The sequence below is a fragment of the Taudactylus pleione genome, unplaced genomic scaffold (genome assembly GCF_031769625.1).
Source record: "Taudactylus pleione unplaced genomic scaffold, aTauple2 ptg000270l, whole genome shotgun sequence".
In the NCBI taxonomy this organism is placed as follows: domain Eukaryota; kingdom Metazoa; phylum Chordata; class Amphibia; order Anura; family Myobatrachidae; genus Taudactylus; species Taudactylus pleione.
The window spans coordinates 6,653,242-6,679,818 of NW_028284672.1; the positions used below are offsets into that span (position 1 = coordinate 6,653,242).

The 26,577-nt window shown below is 43.4% G+C and overlaps 1 protein-coding gene across 2 annotated transcripts in view; it reads left to right on the forward strand.

Moving 5' to 3' along the window:
- LOC148513760 (uncharacterized) overlaps positions 1–26,577 on the forward strand; it is a 98,725-nt gene that overhangs the window by 47,058 nt on the left and 25,090 nt on the right. For both annotated transcript variants that reach the window (XM_088481407.1, XM_088481408.1), the window contains 2 exons: positions 17,430–17,511; positions 22,591–22,728. In XM_088481407.1, the coding sequence (XP_088337533.1) occupies positions 17,430–17,511; positions 22,591–22,728 (220 nt within the window). The remainder of the gene's footprint in view (positions 1–17,429; positions 17,512–22,590; positions 22,729–26,577) is intronic.

The window sequence follows — 26,577 nt, forward strand, 5'->3', positions numbered from 1 at the left end:
TATAGACACAACATTATAGGGGTAATTAACTATTAATTTGAGTGGGCCAGTTTTTAAAATTTAGGGAGATTTGGCACACCATTCATTTGAGTTTTACTACAAAAACACAGGGAAAGTTTTTGTATCACACATTTCCCCAAGTTCAAATTGTGCCACACTGTGCCCTCAGTTCACATATACAACAGTGCCCTCAGTTCACATTATATCACACTGTGCCCTCAACCCACATTATGCAACAGTGCCCTCAGTACAATTAAATTACACTGTGCCCTCAATCCGCATTATGCCTCTGTGCCCTCAATCCGCATTTATGCTCTCAGTTTACATTATAGCACACTCTGCTCTCAACCCACATTATGACTCACAGTGCCCTCAGTTCACATTATAGCACAATCTGCCCTCAATCCATATTATGCCTCATAGTGCTCTCAGTTTGCATTATGAAACTAAGGGATTGACGTATCAACCAGTGAAAAGAGTGGAGAAATGGACCAGTGGAAATGTTGCTCATAACAACCAATCAGCTTTAAGGTAGCATTTATCAATTCTATAAAATGATAGGTAGAAACTGATTGGTTGCTATGGGCAACTTCTCTACTCTTATCCCTGCTTTTTACATCAACCCCACAGTGCCCTGACTCCACATTATGCCTCAGTTTGCATTATGAAGCAGAGTGCCCTGACTCCACTTTATGCCATACAGTGCCCTCATACCACATTATACCACATAATGCCCTAATTGAACAGTAATAAATCAACAGACTTACATCTAAAGGACACAGTGTTGCACAAAACGACACAGGAAGGGAAGTGTAGGGACATAGAGGCATATGGGAGATCGGTACACAAAAAAAATTACAGACAAAATCAAAACCATCAGACCCATCCAAATGCCCCTTATATGCTGTCAAACTCCTCCACATGCTCCTTTTAGGCCATTAGACTCCTCCAGTTGCCCCTTGTATACCATCAAACTCCTTATAATACCCCGATTTACCTTGGCTGCCAGATCCCTGGTACAGCAGATGGGCTTTCCTCACTGGAGTCCACTCTGCCTGTTTATCTGCTCTCCATTTCCAATAACACTGTGAATGACCTGCCCGCATTGTGCAGAGAAGGAGGTCACATGCGGGATTGGCCAGAGCTCCACCGCTGAGTTGCTGCATAGGCAAACGCAGGGGGGGTTTCCGTCTGCCTGGAAACCCTCCTTCCCAGCCCACACCATGACCACAATAGAAATAGTAATATAATAGCTTGTTACTAGTGCTGCATGTTCTTCTCAGTATCACAAATGAAATAATTAGCACCACCTGTGGATCTTTTAACATGTATCAGCCAGTAATAAATAACCTGTGCACCAAATAGAAGATCTGGAAAACATGCACTATTAGAGATGCACAGCTATAGAGCCCAATATGTACATATATGTCCATGGCAGTGCTAGGTTCTTCTGCTGCTCCTCCAGGCTCCCGGACTTGCTCCAATGCTGGAATGGTGCACACATCTAAAATAAATACATTCAGCTCAGGCAGGATGGCCTACTGGCGCATCTAATGGCTTACTGTGATCACTGGTCCTGTATATGCTGGAATTAATACACACAATACACTTTGTATGACGCTTATTAAAGCAGGTTAAGTACTAATTCTACCCTCTTCATTGACTGGCCACACTCTCTCTAAAATTAAGCATTTGAAAACCCCCCCTCTGGAAATTCGCTGGAGCATCGGCAGATCCTGGACAGTGTCTACTACCAGCCAGGACCAGCTAGCCAAATGCTATGTTACTGTACCTTCTCGTGAGCTGCATTTGGCCTATGGGTAACCAGTTGAATAGGCCTGTTTTAGAGAGAGAAATCATTCTTATCTAGTTCAAATCGCACTAGGAAAAAAAGAGTTTTGTGTGTTGTACAGAGGGTAAGTTTCTAAAGTAAAATATTGTTTTGATATTTTGAGGGAACAGGTTCATGTGAGACACTGTTAGGCAGGCATGGACTGGGGCTCTTGATCAGCATGTCGCAGGCATGTGCGCTCACCTCATGGGGGCATGTCCTCATCTTATGGGGGCATGATTAAAGCTAACTGGGGAGTGCCACGCATCATGGGAGCCTGGCCTCGCAGCACACCCCTATTTTTCAGTATCCTGGCTGACCAATGTGCCGGGAGGCGGAACTGCTCTGCGGGGTTTCAGACCAGACTGGCCAATTAGGCTATTGGACCTTTTGGCATTTGCCAGAAGTGCCAGATGGCCGATCTGGCCCTGCTGTTATGCAACATATAAGAAATAGAAAAAAATATTTTTTGTGTATCAAATCCTGTAACCCAAATCTAATAATCTGCAACTTGCAGGCACCAGTGTAATTTTGTTAATTTAAACAGCCAATAATTTAAAAAGCAAAACCAGTTGGTTATGTGTTTTAAATTATTGCCACTTTAATGCTGCCTATCCACTACTAGATGCGGGGATGACGGCTTGATTACTACATAGTAATCGCACTGTCATCCCCCTAGGGGTGAAGTGCATACACTGAATGTTCAGACATTCAGTGTATGCAGATCAATCATCCCCGAGCATGGCAACCTGACGGCGGTCATCAGGTTGACCGTCATTTTTGGCCGATGATAGATGTTAAAAACGACCAGCGGGCGCGCGCATCGCTGGTCGTTTTTAACATTTTACTGCCCGATTTGCGGCCGATTACCAAGCGATTGAGCGATAACGACGCCCAATCGCTAGGTTTTTAATCGCTTAGTGGATGGGCACCTTAAATCTAACGGCAACATTTGGCAAAATGACGACAGTGCCTGCATCTCACAGGCTATTACATTTGGGTCTTTGCATTATCAAATCAGTAAACAAATTTAGATTTCTTACTTTTTATCATTAGAATGAGCAGAAGATAATACTGTTAGATCCCATCACTTCTGTATATTCAGCATTGCAACCACTGTTCTAGGCTTTGGCTATATTACCCATTTTCAGCAGTATGCCGTGTAATAGAAACACATCTCGTGCCTCTTGAACTGATTACAGACATTGCAATTTCTGAAAATGGAGTCAACCTAGGGCACAGTCTTGAAATAGAATGTAAGATTTTTGTTTAGAGCGCAGAGCCAAAAGCATACAAAATACGGCATAATTCTGAGATCAGTATAAGCTGCTACAACATCTGCACATACAAAATGCTGGAGAGCCTACTGGAGCAGCAAAGAACCATTAACGGCTAAACAACACTACATGAGAAGAACAAAGCAGGGTCTTACATTATTTCAGCACAGTAACAGATAATGTTGTTTCTTCTTTAAAGTTCTCAGAAAAAATACAGCTACTGAAGATGCTGCTGTACTTGCAGAAATGTACGTCTTAAATAAAGCTGCTTTACTTTAAGAAGAGAAAATTCTAACAATACTGCCAATGTTTTCTGATCAAACGCTGATCTACATGGTTTTGCATCAGAGCCTTAGAAAAGCCATAGCCAGAAAATACACATACAAGTTTGGAACAATTTGTAATAGAACTTATAAAATCCCAGTATTGTTCAGCTGGGTTGGGTACGGGATGCCAGCACTTGGGATCCCAGCGGTGAGAATTTCGACGCTGGCATCCCGATAGGGTTGATATAACGACACCTGTCGGTCGGTATTCTAACCATGCCCCTCTCCCTACCCTAACCCTCACTCCCCAGTGCCTGAACCTAACCTCCCCCCTAATGCCTATCCCTAACCTCCCCCTCCCCACACCCTAACCCCAACCCTCCCCCTAGTGACTAATCCTAACCCCTAATGATAACCCTACTCCTAACCCCGCTACTTATCTTTGGGATTCCGGCACCGGTTTTCTAAGTGCCTGAATCCCCACTGTCTGGATTATGACCGCATTCCATTTTAACTATATCATATTAATTTTACGTGGTATATGGAAGAGGTGTGGTTCCAAATGTTGACACCATAAATGTCTACATGGTCGGAATGATCTAGTTGTAACGTCAACATAATGTCAATATTGTGCATGTCGACAGTCAACATGTTGACCTAACATTTTTATACAGTTAGAGACCCAAGTCTAAACTTAACCCTATACCTGTAATCTCAACAATGTAACTGTTACCAGCCCCATAACAGGACTTCAGAATACCAGTGCACTGCCACCTTCTCCCCCTGAGCGCATGCCATCATATGGCTGTCTCTTATGTTCTAGTCAATAGAGGACACTGTGCAAAGTGGATGCTATTTAGTTTGGGACTGTATATTAGAGGTGTGCGCAGACCCCTGTTTTTCGGTTTTGATTTTGGCTCTAATTTATCATCGTGTTTCGGTTTTGACAAAACCACCCTCTAGTGCTTTAGTTTGGGTTCGGTTTTGGGTCAGTTGTGGATTTCTTAAAATTCAAAGTAAATCAATAGAAAGTCAATAAAAGGTACAGTACTAGGACTCAATTTGACTTGGAACCCTTACGTTTGGTATGTTCATATTTAAGGAAAATCAAACTGCACATCTCTATGATAATATATATATATATATATATATATATATATATATATATATATAGTTCCTTTGGCAGCGGCACTCCACAAAAGATAACAATAGGCAGGAGTAATGCATCAATGTTTCGATGCCCTTTAATGCATCGTTCTCAAGATACAGACAATACAAAAAACACAGTACTTACATACCCTTACACCACACCACGTGCAAACGCCACGGCTTCCGGGTCTAACATGGAAACGCCCAGTGATGACCTCACAGGCGCGACCCGTTGCCATGACCACAATAGTGAAAATAAAAACAAATTGAAGGAAACTCCTATATGGAGGCACAGTGCTATTAACATACATCCATTATTACTCATTACTAATGAACCATATAATGGCATATAGTAGCCGATGTCTCTGTCACATAAACACCTTTCCCTTTATTCATAAGCCAACAGATACATAACGATTACATAAATAGTAATCAATTTGCCCCGGCATATGCTATAACATATTGATCAAGCATAAGGTCCAAAAGACCCATCAAGTATGATAACACATAACACTTATATTCCGCAAAGTTAAATAAATGCTACTGTATATTACAATAAAGCCAACAACCCGGACCGACGTCCATAGTTATGGCATATAATCAATGTTATAGAGCAACCATTGCGGTATATGTATCTAGGGACCATGTGTAAATATGAACGTAGAATAAAAAATCATCATATTCGCAGATATAATCTCCACGAGCCTATAGGAAGCAATGTAATCCAAGATTTTCATTTAGGCCCTTTGGGTAAATAGTCCCCAAACTATGAATCCAACGGGACTCACACTGGAGTAATTTTAATGATCTATTGCCACCCCGTACCCAAACTGGTACATGATCTATGATAATGTATCTTAGTGTAGCTAGATTGTGTTGTGCCTCATAAAAATGTCTGGCCACTGGTTGATCACTTGCACCAGATTTGCCAGCAGCCCGGATTGCAGATCGGTGCAAAGCCATTCTCTCCCACAAAGTGCGGTCGGTCTTCCCGATATAGCTCAGCCCACACGGGCATGTGATCATGTATACTATGAACTTAGTTGTACACGTCACCCTGTGTCTAATACTGAATTTCTTCCCACTATGTGGGTGATAGAATGAATCCCCAGTGGTCATATACCTGCAAGTGAGGCAATTAAGACATTTAAAACATCCCATTTTCGGTTTTAGGAAGCCCTCACCTTCCTTTTTATCAAAACCAGTGATGTCTGTTTTCACTACCCAATTCCGAATGTTCTTCCCGCGTGTATAACACGGCATTAGTGTAGTGTCCTTCAAATTCAAATCAGCATCCTTTTGTAATAATGACCAGTGGTGTTTAGACACAGAATTGATTTTATCACTTAAGGTATTGAAGTGTTTAACCCAAGGGAACCGATTTTTGTTCTGTTTACATTCATTTGGGCATAATAGCTCATCACGGGATTTAGACAAGGCACGCTCTTTAGCCCCAAGCAACATCTGTATGTCATATCCTCTAGAAACAAAACCCTGTATCATTTCATCAATTTTGAGGACTGCAGTCGTCCGGTCACTGCAGATCCTCAAAACACGTATAAACTGGGAAAAAGGTAACCCAAACTTGGAGGATTTAGGGTGAAAACTCCTTGCATGCAAAAGGGAATTGCGGTCCGTAGGTTTTCTATACAATGAGGTACTGATTGTACCATTATGATTACAAATTTCTACATCCAAGATGGTTACACAAACCTCATCAATAGTATAAGTCAGTTTGATGGGACTAGCTGTGGAATTATGGCCCTCAATCAACTCCACAAATTTCCCACGTGTATCAGACCAAATAATAAAGATATCATCAATATATCGGGTGTAAAATAATATACACTCCGATATCTCAGGTACACCAAAGAAAATATCTTTCTGGACCGAAAACATAAATGCATTGGCGTACGATGGGGCCACATTTGACCCCATCGCACATCCGCTGCACTGTAGATATATCCTCCCATCAAATAAGAAGAAATTATGGGTCAAAATCATCTCCAATAATTTGATAACCAATCTATAATCTGGGCCCTTATACAATGGATTCCCCTTAATGAGATGCACAACAGCCTCCAACCCAGCAGAATTGGGAATCACAGTATATAAATTCGATACATCGATGCTGCATAATAAGCTGTCACTGGGAATATCACCCAACTGTCTTAATTTGTTCAAAAAAGATGTTGTATCCAATAAATATTCTGGATGGCCCATTACACAGGGTTGTAAGAGAGAGTCAAGATACACAGAGAGAGGTTGAAACAACGACCCCCGTGCCGAAATAATCGGGCGTCCCGGGGGGTTGCTCAGCCCCTTGAGAATCTTGGGGAGAGTGTATAGTATAGGTATAATCGGGTGCTCAGGTAATAATGCTTTGCATAGATCCTCTGTAATCATACCATCCAAAACAGCTCCCTCCAAACAATCCTGTAGCTCAGCTCTAAACCGTGTAGTTGGGTCATGTTGCAATGGACTATATACATTCAAATCCCCCAATGCCTCATTATTTCAGCTTTATAGCTGTCAAGGTCTTGAATTACAATTGATCCGCCCTTATCAGCGGGTTGTATTACTACATCAGTATATGTCGATAATGACTTCAATGCTTTCAATTCTAGCAATGACAAATTGTTTCTAACCACTGTCTTAGATTTAACAATCTCATGAACATCGCTGTCTACCACATTAATAAAGGTCTTAATCGAGTGGTTAGTAGAGACAGGATCATAGACCGATTTAGCAGTTAATTTAGCTACTGCAGGAGGAATATCAGACCCCTGCGTAACTGAGTTAGATATAGTCTTAGTTCCGTTACATTTTTCATGCAGTTTCAGTTTCCTATTAAGTTTGTACTTCTCGATTTCCCAGTTCATCTCATCGAAAGCAACAGTAGGGACAAATGATAATCCCTTTGTGAGTACCTGTACTTCGGGTTCAGTCAGTATTCTTTTAGACAAGTTGAATATTAGCGTCTCCTCTGCAGTGGTGGTCTCCCTGGTCGTCTCTTTCCGCGTCCATTGGCCTCCCCGCCTCGTATATCGTTTCCTGGTCCTGTGACTCGACTTCGGGTGCGTGTTCCTAAAGGGACCTGAGTAGAAAAAGCTCTTGAGTTGTCAACATTGTCAGAGTCACTTGTAGTACCAATATCGGAATCACCATAAGGTCTGCGATGACCCCTATGTTGCACTTTCTGATGATCAGATAGGCCACCACTTATCCACCTATATACATTGTTATGCTCATAATCGTTGATAACTTTAGCAAGTTTCGCTTTCTTAAATTGAACCAGATCTCGTTTATAATTTGCCAATTGTAGGCTCAATTTTTCAAACCAATCGGTCTGAATATCAGCAGTAAGAGTCTCCTTATGAGCTACTTCAAATGTACAGATCTTTTCTTTAATATTTTTTAACTCCCGAGATGCTTCTTCTATAACGAGGAGCATGAGATCATAACTGCATTTATTTAAAATACAGATCCATCTTTTGCAGAACGAAATATTGTGGCGGCCAATAGTGGGGCAATTACGCCCCCGAAAACCACGGGGTATGCGTTTCTCCTTATAATAGTCACTCAAAGTCACACAGTGATAATAAAAGTCCAATTCCCTCTGCCGTAATTTCAATAAATCACGATACAGTTGTTCACTCGGTTTAACATTGGTGTCACAGAATGGCTCTTTAAATAAAATATCATCAGCGTCTGATTCAGAAAAAGATAGAGTCATGCCTTTAGTCTGTAAAGAAATATTAATGGCATCAAACATATCAGCGCCGGCCTCCACACCTCCTTCAGCCATAGTGTCAGAAAACGAGAAAAGGTGGCAAAAAGATAATACGTAATCAGCTGGGTGCCTCTTTCAAGTGAACACTGGGTCCTGCAACCAGTGTTCCTCATATATATATATCCAGGGAAATGGCACTCACAGTCATCAGCAAAAAAAGGGGTGCCCTCCGCATGTAACCAACAATGGTCCCAAATATAATTCCTTTGGCAGCGGCACTCCACAAAAGATAACAATAGGCAGGAGTAATGCATCAACGTTTCGATGCCCTTTAATGCATCGTTCTCAAGATACAGACAATACAAAAAACACAGTACTTACATACCCTTACACCACACCACGTGCAAACGCCACGGCCTCCGGGTCTAACATGGAAACGCCCAGTGATGACCTCACAGGCGCGACCCGTTGCCATGACCACAATAGTGAAAATAAAAACAAATTGAAGGAAACTCCTATATGGAGGCACTGTGCTATTAACATACATCCATTATTACTCATTACTAATGAACCATATAATGGCATATAGTAGCCGATGTCTCTGTCACATAAACACCTTTCCCTTTATTCATAAGCCAACAGATACATAACGATTACATAAATAGTAATCAATTTGCCCCGGCATATGCTATAACATATTGATCAAGCATAAGGTCCAAAAGACCCATCAAGTATGATAACACATAACACTTATATTCCGCAAAGTTAAATAAATGCTACTGTATATTACAATAAAGCCAACAACCCGGACCGATGATTATATGCCATAGTTATGGCATATAATCAATGCGGAAACTTTGCGGAATATAAGTGTTATGTGTTATCATACTTGATGGGTCTTTTGGACCTTATGCTTGATCAATATGTTATAGCATATGCCGGGGCAAATTGATTACTATTTATGTAATCGTTATGTATCTGTTGGCTTATGAATAAAGGGAAAGGTGTTTATGTGACAGAGACATCGGCTACTATATGCCATTATATGGTTCATTAGTAATGAGTAATAATGGATGTATGTTAATAGCACTGTGCCTCCATATAGGAGTTTCCTTCAATTTGCTTTTATTTTCACTATTGTGGTCATGGCAACGGGTCGCGTCTGTGAGGTCATCACTGGGCGTTTCCATGTTAGACCCGGAGGCCGTGGCGTTTGCACGTGGTGTGGTGTAAGGGTATGTAAGTACTGTGTTTTTTGTATTGTCTGTATCTTGAGAACGATGCATTAAAGGGCATCGAAACGTTGATGCATTACTCCTGCCTATTGTTATCTTTTGTGGAGTGCCGCTGCCAAAGGAATTATATTTGGGACCATTGTTGGTTACATGCGGAGGGCACCCCTTTTTTTGCTGATGACTGTGAGTGCCATTTCCCTGGATATATATATATGAGGAACACTGGTTGCAGGACCCAGTGTTCACTTGAAAGAGGCACCGAGCTGATTACGTATTATCTTTTTGCCACCTTTTCTCGTTTTCTGACACTATGGCTGAAGGAGGTGGGGAGGCCGGCGCTGATATGTTTGATGCCATTAATATTTCTTTACAGACTAAAGGCATGACTCTATCTTTTTCTGAATCAGACGCTGATGATATTTTATTTAAAGAGCCATTCTGTGACACCAATGTTAAACCGAGTGAACAACTGTATCGTGATTTATTGAAATTACGGCAGAGGGAATTGGACTTTTATTATCACTGTGTGACTTTGAGTGACTATTATAAGGAGAAACGCATACCCCGTGGTTTTCGGGGGCGTAATTGCCCCACTATTGGCTGCCACAATATTTCGTTCTGCAAAAGATGGATCTGTATTTTAAATAAATGCAGTTATGATCTCATGCTCCTCGTTATAGAGGAAGCATCTCGGGAGTTAAAAAATATTAAAGATCTGTACATTTGAAGTAGCTCATAAGGAGACTCTTACTGCTGATATTCAGACCGATTGGTTTGAAAAATTGAGCCTACAATTGGCAAATTATAAACGAGATCTGGTTCAATTTAAGAAAGCGAAACTTGCTAAAGTTATCAACGATTATGAGCATAACAATGTATATAGGTGGATAAGTGGTGGCCTATCTGATCATCAGAAAGTGCAACATAGGGGTCATCGCAGACCTTATGGTGATTCCGATATTGGTACTACAAGTGACTCTGACAATGTTGACAACTCAAGAGCTTTTTCTACTCAGGTCCCTTTAGGAACACGCACCCGAAGTCGAGTCACAGGACCAGGAAACGATATACGAGGCGGGGAGGCCAATGGACGCGGAAAGAGACGACCAGGGAGACCACCACTGCAGAGGAGACGCTAATATTCAACTTGTCTAAAAGAATACTGACTGAACCCGAAGTACAGGTACTCACAAAGGGATTATCATTTGTCCCTACTGTTGCTTTCGATGAGATGAACTGGGAAATCGAGAAGTACAAACTTAATAGGAAACTGAAACTGCATGAAAAATGTAACGGAACTAAGACTATATCTAACTCAGTTACGCAGGGGTCTGATATTCCTCCTGCAGTAGCTAAATTAACTGCTAAATCGGTCTATGATCCTGTCTCTACTAACCACTCGATTAAGACCTTTATTAATGTGGTAGACAGCGATGTTCATGAGATTGTTAAATCCAAGACAGTGGTTAGAAACAATTTGTCATTGCTAGAATTGAAAGCATTGAAGTCATTATCGACATATACTGATGTAGTAATACGACCCGCTGATAAGGGCGGATCAATTGTAATTCAAGACCTTGACAGCTATAAAGCTGAAATAATGAGGCAATTGGGGGATTTGAATGTATATAGTCCATTGCAACATGACCCAACTACACGGTTTAGAGCTGAGCTACAGGATTGTTTGAAGGGAGCTGTTTTGGATGGTATGATTACAGAGGATCTATGCAAAGCATTATTACCTGAGCACCCGATTATACCTATACTATACACTCTCCCCAAGATTCACAAGGGGCCGAGCAACCCCCCGGGACGCCCGATTATTTCGGCACGGGGGTCGTTGTTTCAACCTCTCTCTGTGTATCTTGACTCTCTCTTACAACCCTGTGTAATGGGCCATCCAGAATATTTATTGGATACAACATCTTTTTTGAACAAATTAAGACAGTTGGGTGATATTCCCAGTGACAGCTTATTATGCAGCATCGATGTATCGAATTTATATACTGTGATTCCCAATTCTGCTGGGTTGGAGGCTGTTGTGCATCTCATTAAGGGGAATCCATTGTATAAGGGCCCAGATTATAGATTGGTTATCAAATTATTGGAGATGATTTTGACCCATAATTTCTTCTTATTTGATGGGAGGATATATCTACAGTGCAGCGGATGTGCGATGGGGTCAAATGTGGCCCCATCATACGCCAATGCATTTATGTTTTCGGTCGAGAAAGATATTTTCTTTGGTGTACCTGAGATATCGGAGTGTATATTATTTTACACCCGATATATTGATGATATCTTTATTATTTGGTCTGAAATACACGTGAGAAATTTGTGGAGATGATTGAGGGCCATAATTCCACAGCTAGTCCCATCAAACTGACTTATACTATTGATGAGGTTTGTGTAACCTTCTTCGATGTAGAAATTTGTAATCATAATGGTACAATCAGTACCTCATTGTATAGAAAACCTACGGACCGCAATTCCCTTTTGCATGCAAGGAGTTTTCACCCTAAATCCTCCAAGTTTGGGTTACCTTTTTCCCAGTTTATACATGTTTTGAGGATCTGCAGTGACCGGACGACTGCAGTCCTCAAAATTGATGAAATGATACAGGGTTTTGTTTCTAGAGGATATGACATACAGATGTTGCTTGGGGCTAAAGAGCGTGCCTTGTCTAAATCCCATGATGAGCTATTATGCCCAAATGAATGTAAACAGAACAAAAATCGGTTCCCTTGGGTTAAACACTTCAATACCTTAAGTGATAAAATCAATTCTGTGTCTAAACACCACTGGTCATTATTACAAAAGGATGCTATTTGAATTTGAAGGACACTACACTAATGCCGTGTTATACACGCGGGAAGAACATTCGGAATTGGGTAGTGAAAACAGACATCACTGGTTTTGATAAAAAGGAAGGTGAGGGCTTCCTAAAACCGAAAATGGGATGTTTTAAATGTCTTAATTGCCTCACTTGCAGGTATATGACCACTGGGGATTCATTCTATCACCCACATAGTGGGAAGACACAGGGTGACGTGTACAACTAAGTTCATAGTATACATGATCACATGCCCGTGTGGGCTGAGCTATATCGGGAAGACTGACCGCACTTTGTGGGAGAGAATGGCTTTGCACTGATCTGCAATCCGGGCTGCTGGCAAATCTGGTGCAAGTGATCAACCAGTGGCCAGACATTTTTATGAGGCACAACACAATCTAGCTACACTAAGATACATTATCATAGATCATGTACCAGTTTGGGTACGGGGTGGCAATAGATCATTAAAATTACTCCAGTGTGAGTCCCGTTGGATTCACAGATTGGGGACTATTTACCCTAAGGGCCTTAATGAAAATTTTGGATTACATTGCTTCCTATAGGCTCGTGGAGATTATATCTGCGAATATGATGATTTTTTATTCTACGTTCATATTTACACATGGTCACTAGATACATATACCGCAATGGTTGCTCTATAGCATTGATTATATGCCATAACTATGGACGTCGGTCCGGGTTGTTGGCTTTATTGTAATATACAGTAGCATTTATTTAACTTTGCGGAATATAAGTGTTATGTGTTATCATACTTGATGGGTCTTTTGGACCTTATGCTTGATCAATATGTTATAGCATATGCCGGGGCAAATTGATTACTATTTATGTAATCGTTATGTATCTGTTGGCTTATGAATAAAGGGAAAGGTGTTTATGTGACAGAGACATCGGCTACTATATGCCATTATATGGTTCATTAGTAATGAGTAATAATGGATGTATGTTAATAGCACTGTGCCTCCATATAGGAGTTTCCTTCAATTTGTTTTTATTTTCACTATTGTGGTCATGGCAACGGGTCACGCCTGTGAGGTCATCACTGGGCGTTTCCATGTTAGACCCGGAAGCCGTGGCGTTTGCACGTGGTGTGGTGTAAGGGTATGTAAGTACTGTGTTTTTTGTATTGTCTGTATCTTGAGAACGATGCATTAAAGGGCATTGAAACGTTGATGCATTACTCCTGCCTATTGTTATCTTTTGTGGAGTGCCGCTGCCAAAGGAACTATATTTGGGACCATTGTTGGTTACATGCGGAGGGCACCCCTTTTTTTGCTGATGACTGTGAGTGCCATTTCCCTGGATATATATATATATATATATATATATATATATATATATAGATAGATAGATAGATAGATAGATAGATTTTTTTTCCCTTCCAACCTTGATGAAAGGACTCATAGCCAGTAAGTGGTGAGATGTGACTCATGATTTGTGATGTGAGATCTATGGCTGTATCAATTCATGTATTGAGATTGCTTTGAGAAACTGCAAGGAAGTGGTTGGCATCCCGACACCAGTCAGAATCCCAGCACCAGCTTCCCAACCACTGACATCCTGACGGTAAGTATTAGGGTTAGGGGGAGGGTTAGTATTAGACACCAGGGGGGGGTGTTAGGGTTAGACTGTGAGGGAGGAGGGTTAGGTTTAGGCTACAGTAGAGGAGGATTAGATTTAGGCTCTGGGGGGGGGTTAGGGTTAGGGTTAGTGTTAGGATACTTATTCCATGTGTTGGCATTCTACCCTAGTCGGGATTCGGCGTTGGGATTATAAACACCGGCAATCCATGCCCAACCCTTACTGCTAACTGAACTGTATAGACTAGGTACAGTTTGAAACTACGCAAAGCTGTGACTTGGATACATTGTAACAATTGCTTTTGCATGGAGTAACATTTGTTTATAATACAGTAAAACTTTGGTGATTTTGCTAATCCTGTAAGGCGTGCCATGTGAGTTATTTTATATAACCATATTGCAGAGTTTGTTGAAACATAATGAAGTCACACTGACGTAACTATAGAAGGTGCAAGGGGTGCGCTTGCTTTGAGGCCCGGCGCCTTAGGGGGCCCATCGGCTCAGCAAGCAACCCCCTTCACCCTGCCAAGTATAGCCAGCACCGATGTCTTTTTTAATCAGGAGCTGGTCGCTAGCCAATAATAACTTGTGGATCAGCAGCCAATCAGCAACTGCTGCAGGTCCATGAGTTCCGATTGGCTCGCAACCAGCCTCTGATTAAAAATGACATTGGCTCTCTTAGAAGCTGGGAGGAGACGTGGCTATGGTGACATCCCCGGACCATGGCCACACCTCCCAGCTTAAGTGAGGAGAGATGGAGGGGCACACTGGGCTTAGAAGGAGGTAAGTATTATGGGGATGGGTGTGTGTGTAAGTATTAGGGGGCTGGGGGGGGAGCTGAGGTAATTTTGCTATGGGGCCCCCATGCCTCTAGTTACGCTCCGGTGTAGGTGTAAGAGGTGGGAGGGGGGGTCCCCCCGAACTGGCTGAGTGGAACCTCGACTGCGGTGCCGGTGGACTCGGACACTTACCTCCTGACTCCCAGACTCTCACCTTCAGGCAGCCGAGGGCGCTCCCATCGACGGTCCTGGAACACAGGTCGGACGCGGACAGTCGCGAACAGGCCCTGGAAAAGAACAAGGTGCTGAGGCGGGGTGACCTCCACTGGGATCAGTGGATGGTCATCATTGGCACTTTAGGCCTCAGACTGGCTACACCTACATGCCAAGCACAAGGGTGTACCCCGAACGAAAAGGCCCGACAGGGAAAAGGGAAGTTGGGTGACACACAACACAAACAGCAAACAAAACAAATACGCTCACCGAAAATAATCTTGTCCCTTTGCTGGACGAGTCCTGATCTCTACCTTTAATGGGGGCCTGACTGAGGGGGAGAACGTCCTGGTCCCAGCCCGGTCTACCTTTGAAGGGGGCCTGACCGCCTGACGATGCTTCTAGGGCCTTCTGCCCTTGCGTACCTGTGGCCTAACCTGACTGTCCCCTGTCCAAGGCCTAGCGCCGAACTACAAAGATCACGGCCTAACGCCGACAGCAACAACTCCTATGGCCTAACACAGACTCACAGTGACCACGGCCTGGTGCCGAATTGACATACCCCACGGCCTAGCGCCGACTTACCATGAGACACGGCCTAGCACCGAATTACCATGCGACACGGCCTAGCGCTGAATTACCATGCGACACGGCCTAGCGCCGAATTACCATGAGACACGGCCTAGCGCCGAATTACAATGACCCACGGCCTAGCGCCGAATTACAATGAGACACGGCCTAGCGCCGAATTACAATGACCCACGGCCTAGCGCCGAACTACAATGAGACACGGCCTAGCGCCGAATTACAATGACCCACGGCCTAGCGCCGAACTACAATGAGACATGGCCTAGCGCCGAATTACAATGACCCACGGCCTAGCGCCGAACCCTGGTGGTCTAGGAAGGTGTGAGGGACTTACCAGTCCCGGGGCCTCTGGCGGAGCCGAGCCTGGCACAGCCTCCGCGTGGTCTTCACCAGAGGTGGAGCAACGTCCGCCACCTCCGGGCTTCCTGCAGTCTTCACCTGGGCAGCAGTGGCCGGGGCTAGCTCTTTTGCGTCGCACACTGCTGCCCCAGGGCCTCCGGTGCCTTCTCTGTCTTCACTCCTGGTGGGCGCCGGTCTGCAGCTCTTTGCTCGGCGGGCGGCGGCCTGGGTGAGCTCTTTTTCGATGGCCGCTGCCCTGCGGGACTTCCGTCGTCTTCCTTCTCTAATCTTCGGGAGCTCTTCACCGCTCCGTCCCGGCCGTCGCACTCCCCATCCCCTCCTCGCGCCAGGGGGTGGGGTGATGATGTGGCGAGCTACGATTGGCTCGCCGTGGCCATCCCCTGCTGGCTGCCGATCTGTGAGCCCTGATTGGTTCACAGTCGACGCCACATTCAAAGGGGCACGTGCTCATTGGCTGAGTCTGAATCCACCAAGATTCAGACTTGCCATCATGCCCGTGGAGTAGCGGCGGCAATCCGCCGCTACCTCCATGCCCGCTGCGCCAGATGGGGGGTCGGATCATGACCGATCCTGGCCCACCGGCCAGCTTGCGGATGGGCCCCGCCACATGCTCGAACGGGGCTGGGATCTCTCCGGATCCCACCCCACTCTGATGCCCGGGGCTCCCGCTGCCCCAAGGCACCCCCACCATCCAGGCGTGGAGGGTGAGGATGCCTAGTAGCAGGGTGAGTGACCGCACTGGTACACTCAGCCCTGCTACACTGGCACCAAGGTTTTAAAACTACATTGACCGCACATGTGCAGTAGCTGTGCTGGCATAAAAACCTGAAGGTAAAGTGATCACATCAGCAATCACTTAACTTTTTAAACATCGCAGAGATGGGATTTTATCAGAGGCCCTATTCAAGCATTTGATTTTCAATAAAGTCTGACAACACATAATTATATACCTTTTAAAAGTGGTTCCCAAACTGGGTGCCATGGGGCACTTGTAGGGTGCCACAGGATGATGTTCCAGGACCAAATACAATTATTTATGGTCAAAACCAGAGCTGGTGGCTGTCAATCATGAAATATGTGGACAAATAGAAGCACAGCCCTGTCCACCACCACATAACTGACCTTAAGAATGGCAGGTAAAAGCAATTCACTTAATTTATTCATTTTTGCTGAATTTCTCAATACTGTAAGGAAAATGTTGATAGTCTAGGGTGCCGGGAACCATTGCCTTATAATAATAAAATGATTCATGGCCACATTGGCTCTATTTCAAATGTAGGTAAATGTTTCTTTCAAAGTATTGTTTAAACTATTGTAAGATAATTTTTTCTATTCACATGTACAGTTAAAAGGTAAAAAATGTAAGAATATTGAAAATCAGTAACAATGTGTAGAATGAGCGGATTATTATATTTGCATAGGTTGCAGGGTATGACAGCTTGAGAGACAATTAGGGCCACATTTGTACATATATGAGTGGCTTGCCTTTTCTGTTGAGCCCTTGAAATATTTCTTTGTAAATGTACATTTTTAGACTGCATTTAAATGTCACACTTTCATTTTCCAGGAGGAAAAGTGCTAAATATGATCCTTTTTTCCATAAAACCATTTTAATGAAGAAAGGACGTGCGAAAACTATGGCCAGCTTAGTAAGTAATGACTCCAGGTGACATGTCTCTGGCACCTACCAGACTACTGTATAAGCAGGAACCAGCCTGCTGAGAACCTTGTTCAATCCCAATACAGTGCAGTATCTTCCAAATTATTATTACTGACACACTACAGTAGCACCATGTTTTAAAACTGTACATTATAACTTCTCCCAATGGATATAGAAAGAATATATTTATTAGAAAAATGTGCAGAAATTGTATTTTTTTTTCCCATTCTGTGACACTGCTGCAAATGTGTTATACATCTCATTAAACTAAAATGCTCAATTTGGTGAACTCATCTGTCAGCTCTTATTAAGCCCTGTTCATACTGACATCCAGAGACGGATAAAGATTGCTATCAGTCCATGCCTTAGGTTAGTGAGCTAAGCCTGCAGTCTTTACATAGCCCCTACCAGAACACTAATCTGTGAATTAGCTCCTTTGGTGATTATAGACAAAAGAGTATAGCCTAGATAATATTACTTGTTTTCCAGGCTCTCCACTATAATACTCCATCCTGTCTCACTTCATTGAATTTTTATTATATACAGTACCTGAAGCTCACTGAACCCCCAACACTAGACAATATAATAAATGTAGACATCAATTTCATACTCAAGAATGGCACGTCCTTAGACTGACATGCCCATTTGGAGTGCTTCTCCCCCCCACCTGGCATTTGCCTGGTCCAATATGCCACTATATACATAAGCAACTTGCAATCTTACACATTAAAGATAAATATTATTGGATATGCAGTTGAAAAATAAATTTATTGACACATACAGAGTGACTGTGCCCTTATATATGCCATACCTCCTAACATACTGTATTGTTAGCATGGATTGGGACATTGGACATGACCGTGGCATTGAGGGTGCATGTCTGCATCTCCGAGGAGTTGTGGCCATGCCCATGGGGTGTACATAACTGTGGGAAGCACTAGGCTGCCTTGTATTCCCTTCCTGTCTACTATAGTCACTCTTCACTGCTGCATGCGGTATTGGCAGATGCTATGCAGGGCAGCAGTGAATGGGACACACCTCACAACAGATGAGGATGATAAAATCCCTACCATGATGGTAGAACAGCACCCTCAAATTGGGACTGAGCTTCCAAAATCAGAATGGTTGAGGGCAGGGCTTTAAGTGGTCCTGGAGAGAGGCAAGAACAAATGTGAAAACTGTTTTTTATACACACACTGTTGTATATAGGAAACTTTAAAATTAATTGCCGGGGGTCTGGGGGCCGCTTAAGCCCCCAGAAGCTTTGGGGGCTATAACACTGTGAAAATACATTTTAGATGCTTTTTTAGCACTCCTGCCATCAGCTGAGACTACAAAGGTATATCACTTAAAAAGTGTAACTCTTAGTGTACCTCAATTATTTTTCTGTCGAGTCTCTGAGTTTTTTTATGGGGTCCCCACAAACAGGTCTATGTCACTTGGGTCCCCTTTTTCTTTGCAAATCCTATGTATATCGCCTGTGCTTGAGTCTTTTCTTACTTATATAGTGGTTTCTCTGTGCAATGGGGGACCTCTGAAGAAATTGAGCCACCCTAGGCAGACAGTATCTTGAACCAGTGTTCAGAATGCATATAAGATATAACGTGGTACAGAAGCCACCTGTTTGGGTAGTAATAATAATTCATCTTCACACAAGAGGTTCAACCAGATAATACATAATAATATATGTTTTGGGGTAGGGTAAAATGTGAACTTCCCTGATCAAACATCTTGGAGAGACAACGTCCTTCTACGTCTCTCCAGCATCATCCCCCTGCATCTCTACAGTGCCACCCACTCTGCTACTCATCACTGCATCTCACCAGCTTCATTCCCCTTGCTTCTCACCAATGACATCCCCCTCCTGTTTCTTCAGCACCATCTGCCTGTGTTTCACAAGTATCAGCCTCTCCTGCATCTCCCCAGCACCATTCCTGTGTCTTCACTCCAACACCAACCCCCTGTGTCTCTCCAGATTACCGCCTTGTAAGTTTACATCAGCTCTCTGCCCCTGCATCCACCAGCAGCAGCTCCTTGTCCCTGCGTCCCCCAAAAGCAGCTCCCTGCCCATGTGTATCCCATCAACAGCTCACTGCCCCTGTGTATTCCACCAGCAGCTCCTTGCCCGTGTCTTTCACCACCATCTCCCTGCCCCTTTGTCCCCCACCAGCAGCTCTGTGCCCCATTGTCCTCCACCAGCAGCTCCCTACCCCTGTGTCCCCCACCAACAACTCCCTGCCCCTGTGTCCCCCACCAGCATCTCCCTTCCCCTGTGTCTCCACTCCCACCAGCAGCTTATTCCCATCCCTGTGTCCCTTAGGCAGCAGCAGCTTACCTTCAACATCTAAGTGTCTGCCATGACCCTGCTTCTCTTGGCAGTGCCGCAATCTATGCATGCAGTGGCTGTGATGGCATGACGTCATGCCATGCCACAAAAGGAGCCACAGGGACACAGGTTGGCACTCAAAGTAAGTAACAAGAGGGGCAGGCTGAGGGTGAAGGAAGACCATGGAGCCAGGATGTGAGGAAGGGGGGCGGTGATGCCACACCAGCACTGCTGATGTTGGTGGCTTTTGTGCAGGCAGGGACATCGCAGAGGCAGAACTAGTTCCGCCTACCGTTAGAGGTGATGGAACGCAATTCCACCCTGTTCTGGGCCACTTTAACCCCTGGTTGGAAGGTATGCATATGGGAAATCACATGGCTCAGCGGGATGCCGTCGGTCACAATCCTGATGGCAGACTGTCGGCTAGGGATTATTGATAGGCATCTAAATACCAATGCCTATCATAATCCCGACACCGGAATCTAGAACGACGCGGGACCAAACGAGGTAAGTACGGTCCACGTGTCCTCATAGCCGCGGGGAGAGAGGGTTAGGTTTAGGGCATCCCAGGGGGATTTAGGGTTAGGCACACCCCGGGAGGGTTAGGGTTAGGCTAGGGGAAGGGGGGTTAGGGTTAGGCACCCCTGGGGGAAGGTTAGGGTTAGGCACCTCCCCTGGGAGGGTTAGGTTTAGGGTGCAGGGAGGGGGGGTAGGTTTAGGCACACCAGAGGGGAGCTTAGGGTTAGGCACTAAGGGGGAGGTTAGGGTTAGGCATCCCTAAAGGAGGGTTAGGGTTAGGAGGGAGAGGGGAGGGTTATGTAGTTTACTCTCCTCCATTGGGAACTCTGCTGTTCGGCCTGCCGGTGTCGGGATTTCGTCCGGTGGTCATTCATACCAATTCCGGCTCAGCATGTCAATATGGTGGCAACTGTTATTTGCTGCTTATAATTGGAAAAACTGCTCCTGCATAGATAATACTAGCCACAATAAAGATGATGGAGGTGATTGTCAGGGCCGTAGCTAGGGTAGTGCGCCACAGGTCAGGGGGTGCTGTTTGGGCCTGTCAAATTTCTGTTTTTTATCATTCTTGCTTGTAGCTTCCTCTTATTTCATCCCCAGCATCTCCTGACCTCTCCTATCTCTTCCCTGGCCCTTCCCCATGAAGCCATGGCCCTTTTTTGGGTGCATTATGGCCCTTTGAAAAATGAAGGGGCGCCAATGCTCTTTCTGGCACAGGGCACCACAAAGTCTAGTTACGGCTCTGGTGATTGTATTGGATATGGAACCCCTTTGATAGGGCTTTCAGTGCTAAATGTTGACCAGCTACAGGATGCGCTTCATACCACTCCATATGCAAAAACATAATTTTGTTTTGTAGTTATTTAATTGAGAAGTGTTTACAGCTTTACTAAATGAAACAAAGTATTTTTACTCCTGACAAAATGTATTTAATTGTATATGTCCATAAAGGTGGTTAACAATGGAATCAGCTTTCAATGGAATTCCATTTGCCCATTTAGACACTTATTTATAGATGGCCAAGCACCAGTGCAATTGAATTGTATCCAAAAGAGATACATGAAATAAATATAGTCCCAATGACCATTAGTCTTTATTTAAGCCATGTTTCAACTTGACTGCAACAAACACCATTGCAGTAGAAAATTGCAAAGGTTTACAGTAATTAAATGGTAGAAAAGTAATATTATACTGGATAATATAATTTATTTCATTTTACCATGTCCATTATTTTTACACCTAGGATAACAATCTTGCAAATAGCCATGCAAAGCATCTGCATTGAAACACTTCCCAAATGCAGAAATGTATTTTGCACCTATGTGAACAGAGGGCCTTATTCTGACCCGGTCGCAAGCGCTGTGCGCTCGCAACTGGGTCGATGGTGGGCCAGTGCGCATGCGCGAGACCTGGATAGCGACGGGCAATCCGTCTCTCTGGGTCTCGTACCAAAGGGGACGTGCTGTCGATGTTGAGTGACAGCATGCCCCCTTTGGTGGGTGGGCCGGGGGAGTGGCTGCCCAAACTGAGGCGTTCCCATGTGAACGCCTCCATTTGGGGGCGGCCCCACTGACATCATGAGTGATGTCAGTGGGAGAGATTTCGGCTCTGTTAGAGCCGAAATCTCTCTGGGGCTTGCGGCCATGAGACCCTACCACAAGGGTCTCGTCGCAAGCCGGATGGTCACGATGGTCTTGACCATCGCGACCATCTTCCTGGCCGCTCACTATAGCTGTGGGTGGTCACCCACAGCTATGCGAGCGGCCAGGAGGCCGTTTAAAAAAAAAATAGCCCGGCCCTGATTCAGAGCGAGCGCTCTGTCAGAGCGTCCGGTTCTGAATCAGGGCCAGAGGTCAAATAGGCATAATAGAAATAAATATGTAATGCAAGTATTTTGGGGGGTTTGAAAATTACTTATACAGACTTAAAATTATTTTTCTTGTTTTGGTTTTCCAGCGACAGTTGGTATGACATTTCATTTTATTTTTCTGGAAAATACAATATATATTTATTGCTAGTGTTGCCGGAACACTGCTACATAGCACCGCTCATCAAACTTTCAAACTACAGAGCGCTTAATCTCCACACACGTCTTTGAACTTTTAAAATCAATGGACCTGAAATATTTAAATCTTAGAAAATTGCTCAATTAATAAATAATGTTCAGACTGATCACTAGATTGTAAGTTGGATATTTTAAAGTGGGTTTCTCCCTTGTCTTAGATGTTTGGTGAATATAGATATTTCACAGAAAATCAAGCTTTTGCCTGGGATCTTGTAGACTCCTTTGTGTCTGAAGTCTTGCTGGATGAGATTCTCCCAGATGTGCTTATGGAGACATTACCTAATAATCTTTCACAGGTGAGGTTTATATATTGGTACAAGAAAATATGTATAATTTCTAGAGTAATCTTCATATTTACAAAGACTGCACTAAATTACTACAAGTATAGCTCTTATAATGAGGAAGAGACATGTTTTTAATGTATTTGAAGGGTTTTCAATCTTTATGACCAGACCATTTTTTTTGTTTTTCTACATGATCTAAAGCATTTAGAAGGTCCAGAAATTAAACAAAAATGTCAAGCTTTTAAAGTTTATTAACTTTACAGTATAGTGTAACCGAACATGGATGTAAAGCAACAGTGTGCATACCTACTAAGGGGGGGGGGGGGTAGGGATCTGAGTGCATTGCCAAACTTGTTTCTATTTTTTAGCCAGTCTGGAGGGAATTCGATTGTTTTATCGCATCCTATCTCATATCTAAAGTGACAGGAGATTGGGGTGCGATATTCAATTGTTTTCGGGCATCCATGCATATCGCGCATGTCACCCCCGAATAGACAGGGTGTAGCCGCGTAAAATGGCTACATTTGGGTGCCCAAACTCCCGTTTGCATGCCCAAAGAGCCGACTTACCGTACTGCACATTTTTGCTGGTCTGCCAGGGGGGCTGTGAGCAGAAATGTATGCTGCTGCGGCTGTACATACCTGAACAGAGCAATTATTGAATAGCACTGATGAGCGCCCAGCACTATAAGCCACAGTAAAAAGTGATTGAAGTTGAGTCCCCCCTTATATGATATATTTTTTGTTTTAGGGTAACTAGCACCAGTATTGTATAATAGCAACCTTTTTGCAAGCTTACATGCCACGTAGAAAAAAGAAAAGGTTGTTTTTTACATACTAGCGCAAACCCTATTTATATGTGACACCAAACTGCCAGCTCCTCCTCAGTGCCAGGAGCCGGGTGCTGCAGTGTGACATTCTCCTGCAGCATTCAGCTCCTGTCACAGAGGAGGAGCCGACAGTCCAGGCACTAGCCTCTGGTGGCAGCCCAGCATCTCAGGGGATGCTGGGCACGCCTCTGGAGTGATGAGATTTGGTTTTCCCATTAGGCCATGCCCCTATATGTTAGGCCACGCCCACTTTTAGGGTGCGTGTGGCTCCACCATGCGGAGGGGATATGTAGTGATCACCGGGTGTCACCAGACCCTGTGACGCCTCTGCTGGGACTGGCTCATTATACAATCAATTGGAGGAAATTTTAATGCATTTGAACTAACATACAGCGAACAACACTTGCTAACATCTTTTAACGTCTATGGATTATTATCTAACATTTCAGCTTAGTAACAACTATTAATTGCTTGAATCACATTATCACTACATAACCAATTGGTTGAATCCGGGACTCATTAATAACTAATATTCATTTGGATAAGATGGTCACTATCCTTCTGAACTTGCTTACAACAAAAATAAAAATGTTGAATTATAATGGATCAATCTAGCAAGCAAACTCTTATTATTATAGTTGACTATAGTTGTGTGTATGTATATATATATATATATATATATATAATCCACGATGGTACAGCGGCACTCACAATAAGGTGAAACAACATGTTTATTTCAACATTTCGGGATACGGAGACCCCGTCTTCAGGAACACACACCTGAAGACGGGGTCTCCGTATCCCGAAACGTTGAAATAAACACGTTGTTTCACCTTATTGTGAAGTGTCCTGAGTGCCGCTGTACCATCGTGGATTGTATAGAGGGGAGTGATCTCCACCTTATTGAGGGCACCTGGAGCAAGGTATTTGCCCGGTTTTGGGCCTAAGGGGTGCCGGGACATTTCTGTGTATATATACATATATATATATATATATATATATATATATATGGATTTTTTTATAACATATTGCTGCTATGATTGCAATTATTTATTGCATTCACAACAATTATTAGATTATTGTGTCAATTTAAATGGCTTTACGTGCATATGCAATTCGTTTAATTATTGTTAATACTTTTCTTCTGGATTAAATGCTCTTCCTACATTTTCTATTTTTCCATTTACGAAGAAATAACTATTTTACAACAAAACCAGCATTCAGAGCTGAGTAAGCTTAAACTGCCTAGTTTATGTTTATGTACGAAGTAAAACTGTATTACCACAGAATCAGCTCTGATTTGAGTAAGCCTAACCCAGTGATTCCCAAACTTATTTGAATCACAGCGCCCTACAGTATCAGCATTGTTTTCACGGCATCCCTACGTTTAAATTTGTTATTGAGAAATTCAGAAAACAATGTAGTGAAGTAGTAAAGTGAAGTAAATTGTGCTGACCTGTCATCCTTAGGGTCAGTTATGTGGTGGGGACAGGTTTGTGCTTCTGTTTGTCCACATATTTACATTTCATTGACCATAAATAATTTTATTTGGTGCTGAACCTCCAACTTGAATCACCCCTGCAAGTGTCCCAAAGCACCCATGGGTGCCACAGCACACAGTTTGGGAACCACTGGCCTAACCTACATAGCTTATGTATAAAGTAAAGGCTGTTTTACCACTTAAAGAGCACTAAAGCTGCTATCATCCAATGTACTAATAAAGTCTGCAATTGACCACCCACAGGGATAGCTGTTAACAACTGAGGACCTGATTCAGCAAAGAACGCACAGGAGAGAGCGCATGCACTCGTCCGGTGTTTGTGCACTGCGCATGTGAGAACTAGTCAGTGAGATTGGGTTAGGGTACGCAGACTACTCGTAGTGTGTACGCAGACCCCTCCGATATTGAAAGGTAGTGCCGTTTGTGGGTGGTGACGGGGGGTGGTCAGGCGAACGCAGGCGTTTTAATGGCATAATTAAGGCAGTGCGGCGGCATACACAGCCATACCGTAAGCTGTACACAGGAAGCGGCCAAAATCCTGCGGCAGGTCATGTCAACCACTATTATGCTAATGTCTCCGATGGTTCTCGATATTACCGATGTTTACACTATCTTGCGTGCTGATCAAGCTGTGAGTAAAGAGAGATGGGCGGCATAGTATGGGGCTGGGCATCTGCATCTTGTGCTGCGGTCTCCATGCATATGCGCTGATTAGCATTTTCTCACAGCTGACGGGTGCGTGTGTCTTCATCCGTGCGTTTCTTGCTGAATCAGGCCCTGAGTACGGAGTCAACCATCAGTAAAGATTCAGCTGATATGAACATCTGCATCTATAACTACTGTTAATTCAAGACATTACTGTCCGCAGTATGCAAATACGGCACAGAAATAACTTGCTATTATTTACTACAAGAATAGGTAAAAGAGTTACCGGCTGTCTCGTCTTGAGACTTCAAAGTGTTAATTCAGTGAATGTAATTGGCCTGCAGGAAACTTACAGTACTTTACAAATAGGGAATCCTCTTAGTTTGCTATCTCTTAGTTTGCTATTTCTACTGAACTGAATTTTACCTAGCGGACCATAAAGGAGACAGACGGAAGCTCTTAATAATGACCAATTCTATGACCTGGGTCAAATATGCCAAAGGGTCACGTTTGGATTTATGGACCATATATCACTCTACTGTATTGCAGTAATAAAATGTTTAAATGTTTGTGAATTAATTCTTGAATAACCATAGTTTATTTTGTGTCATTTGAAGTACAAGAAATAATAATTAAATAAAAACTGAGTAGGTTTACTAAGATATTGATATTGGGTTGTAATTCAGCATAGAACAGTTCACTATTACCTTACTAATGCCTGAGTAAATAAGTGTAAATTGTTAATTTTGAATTGCTTAATTTGTTGTGTGTTGCTTTTCTTGTAACATCTATATGGAACTGAAGTACTTAGGGTGAGCATGTTAAATATTTGTGTTATGCATGTACAGCTAGGTTAAGTAATAGATGAATGAACAGAGGGGTCTAT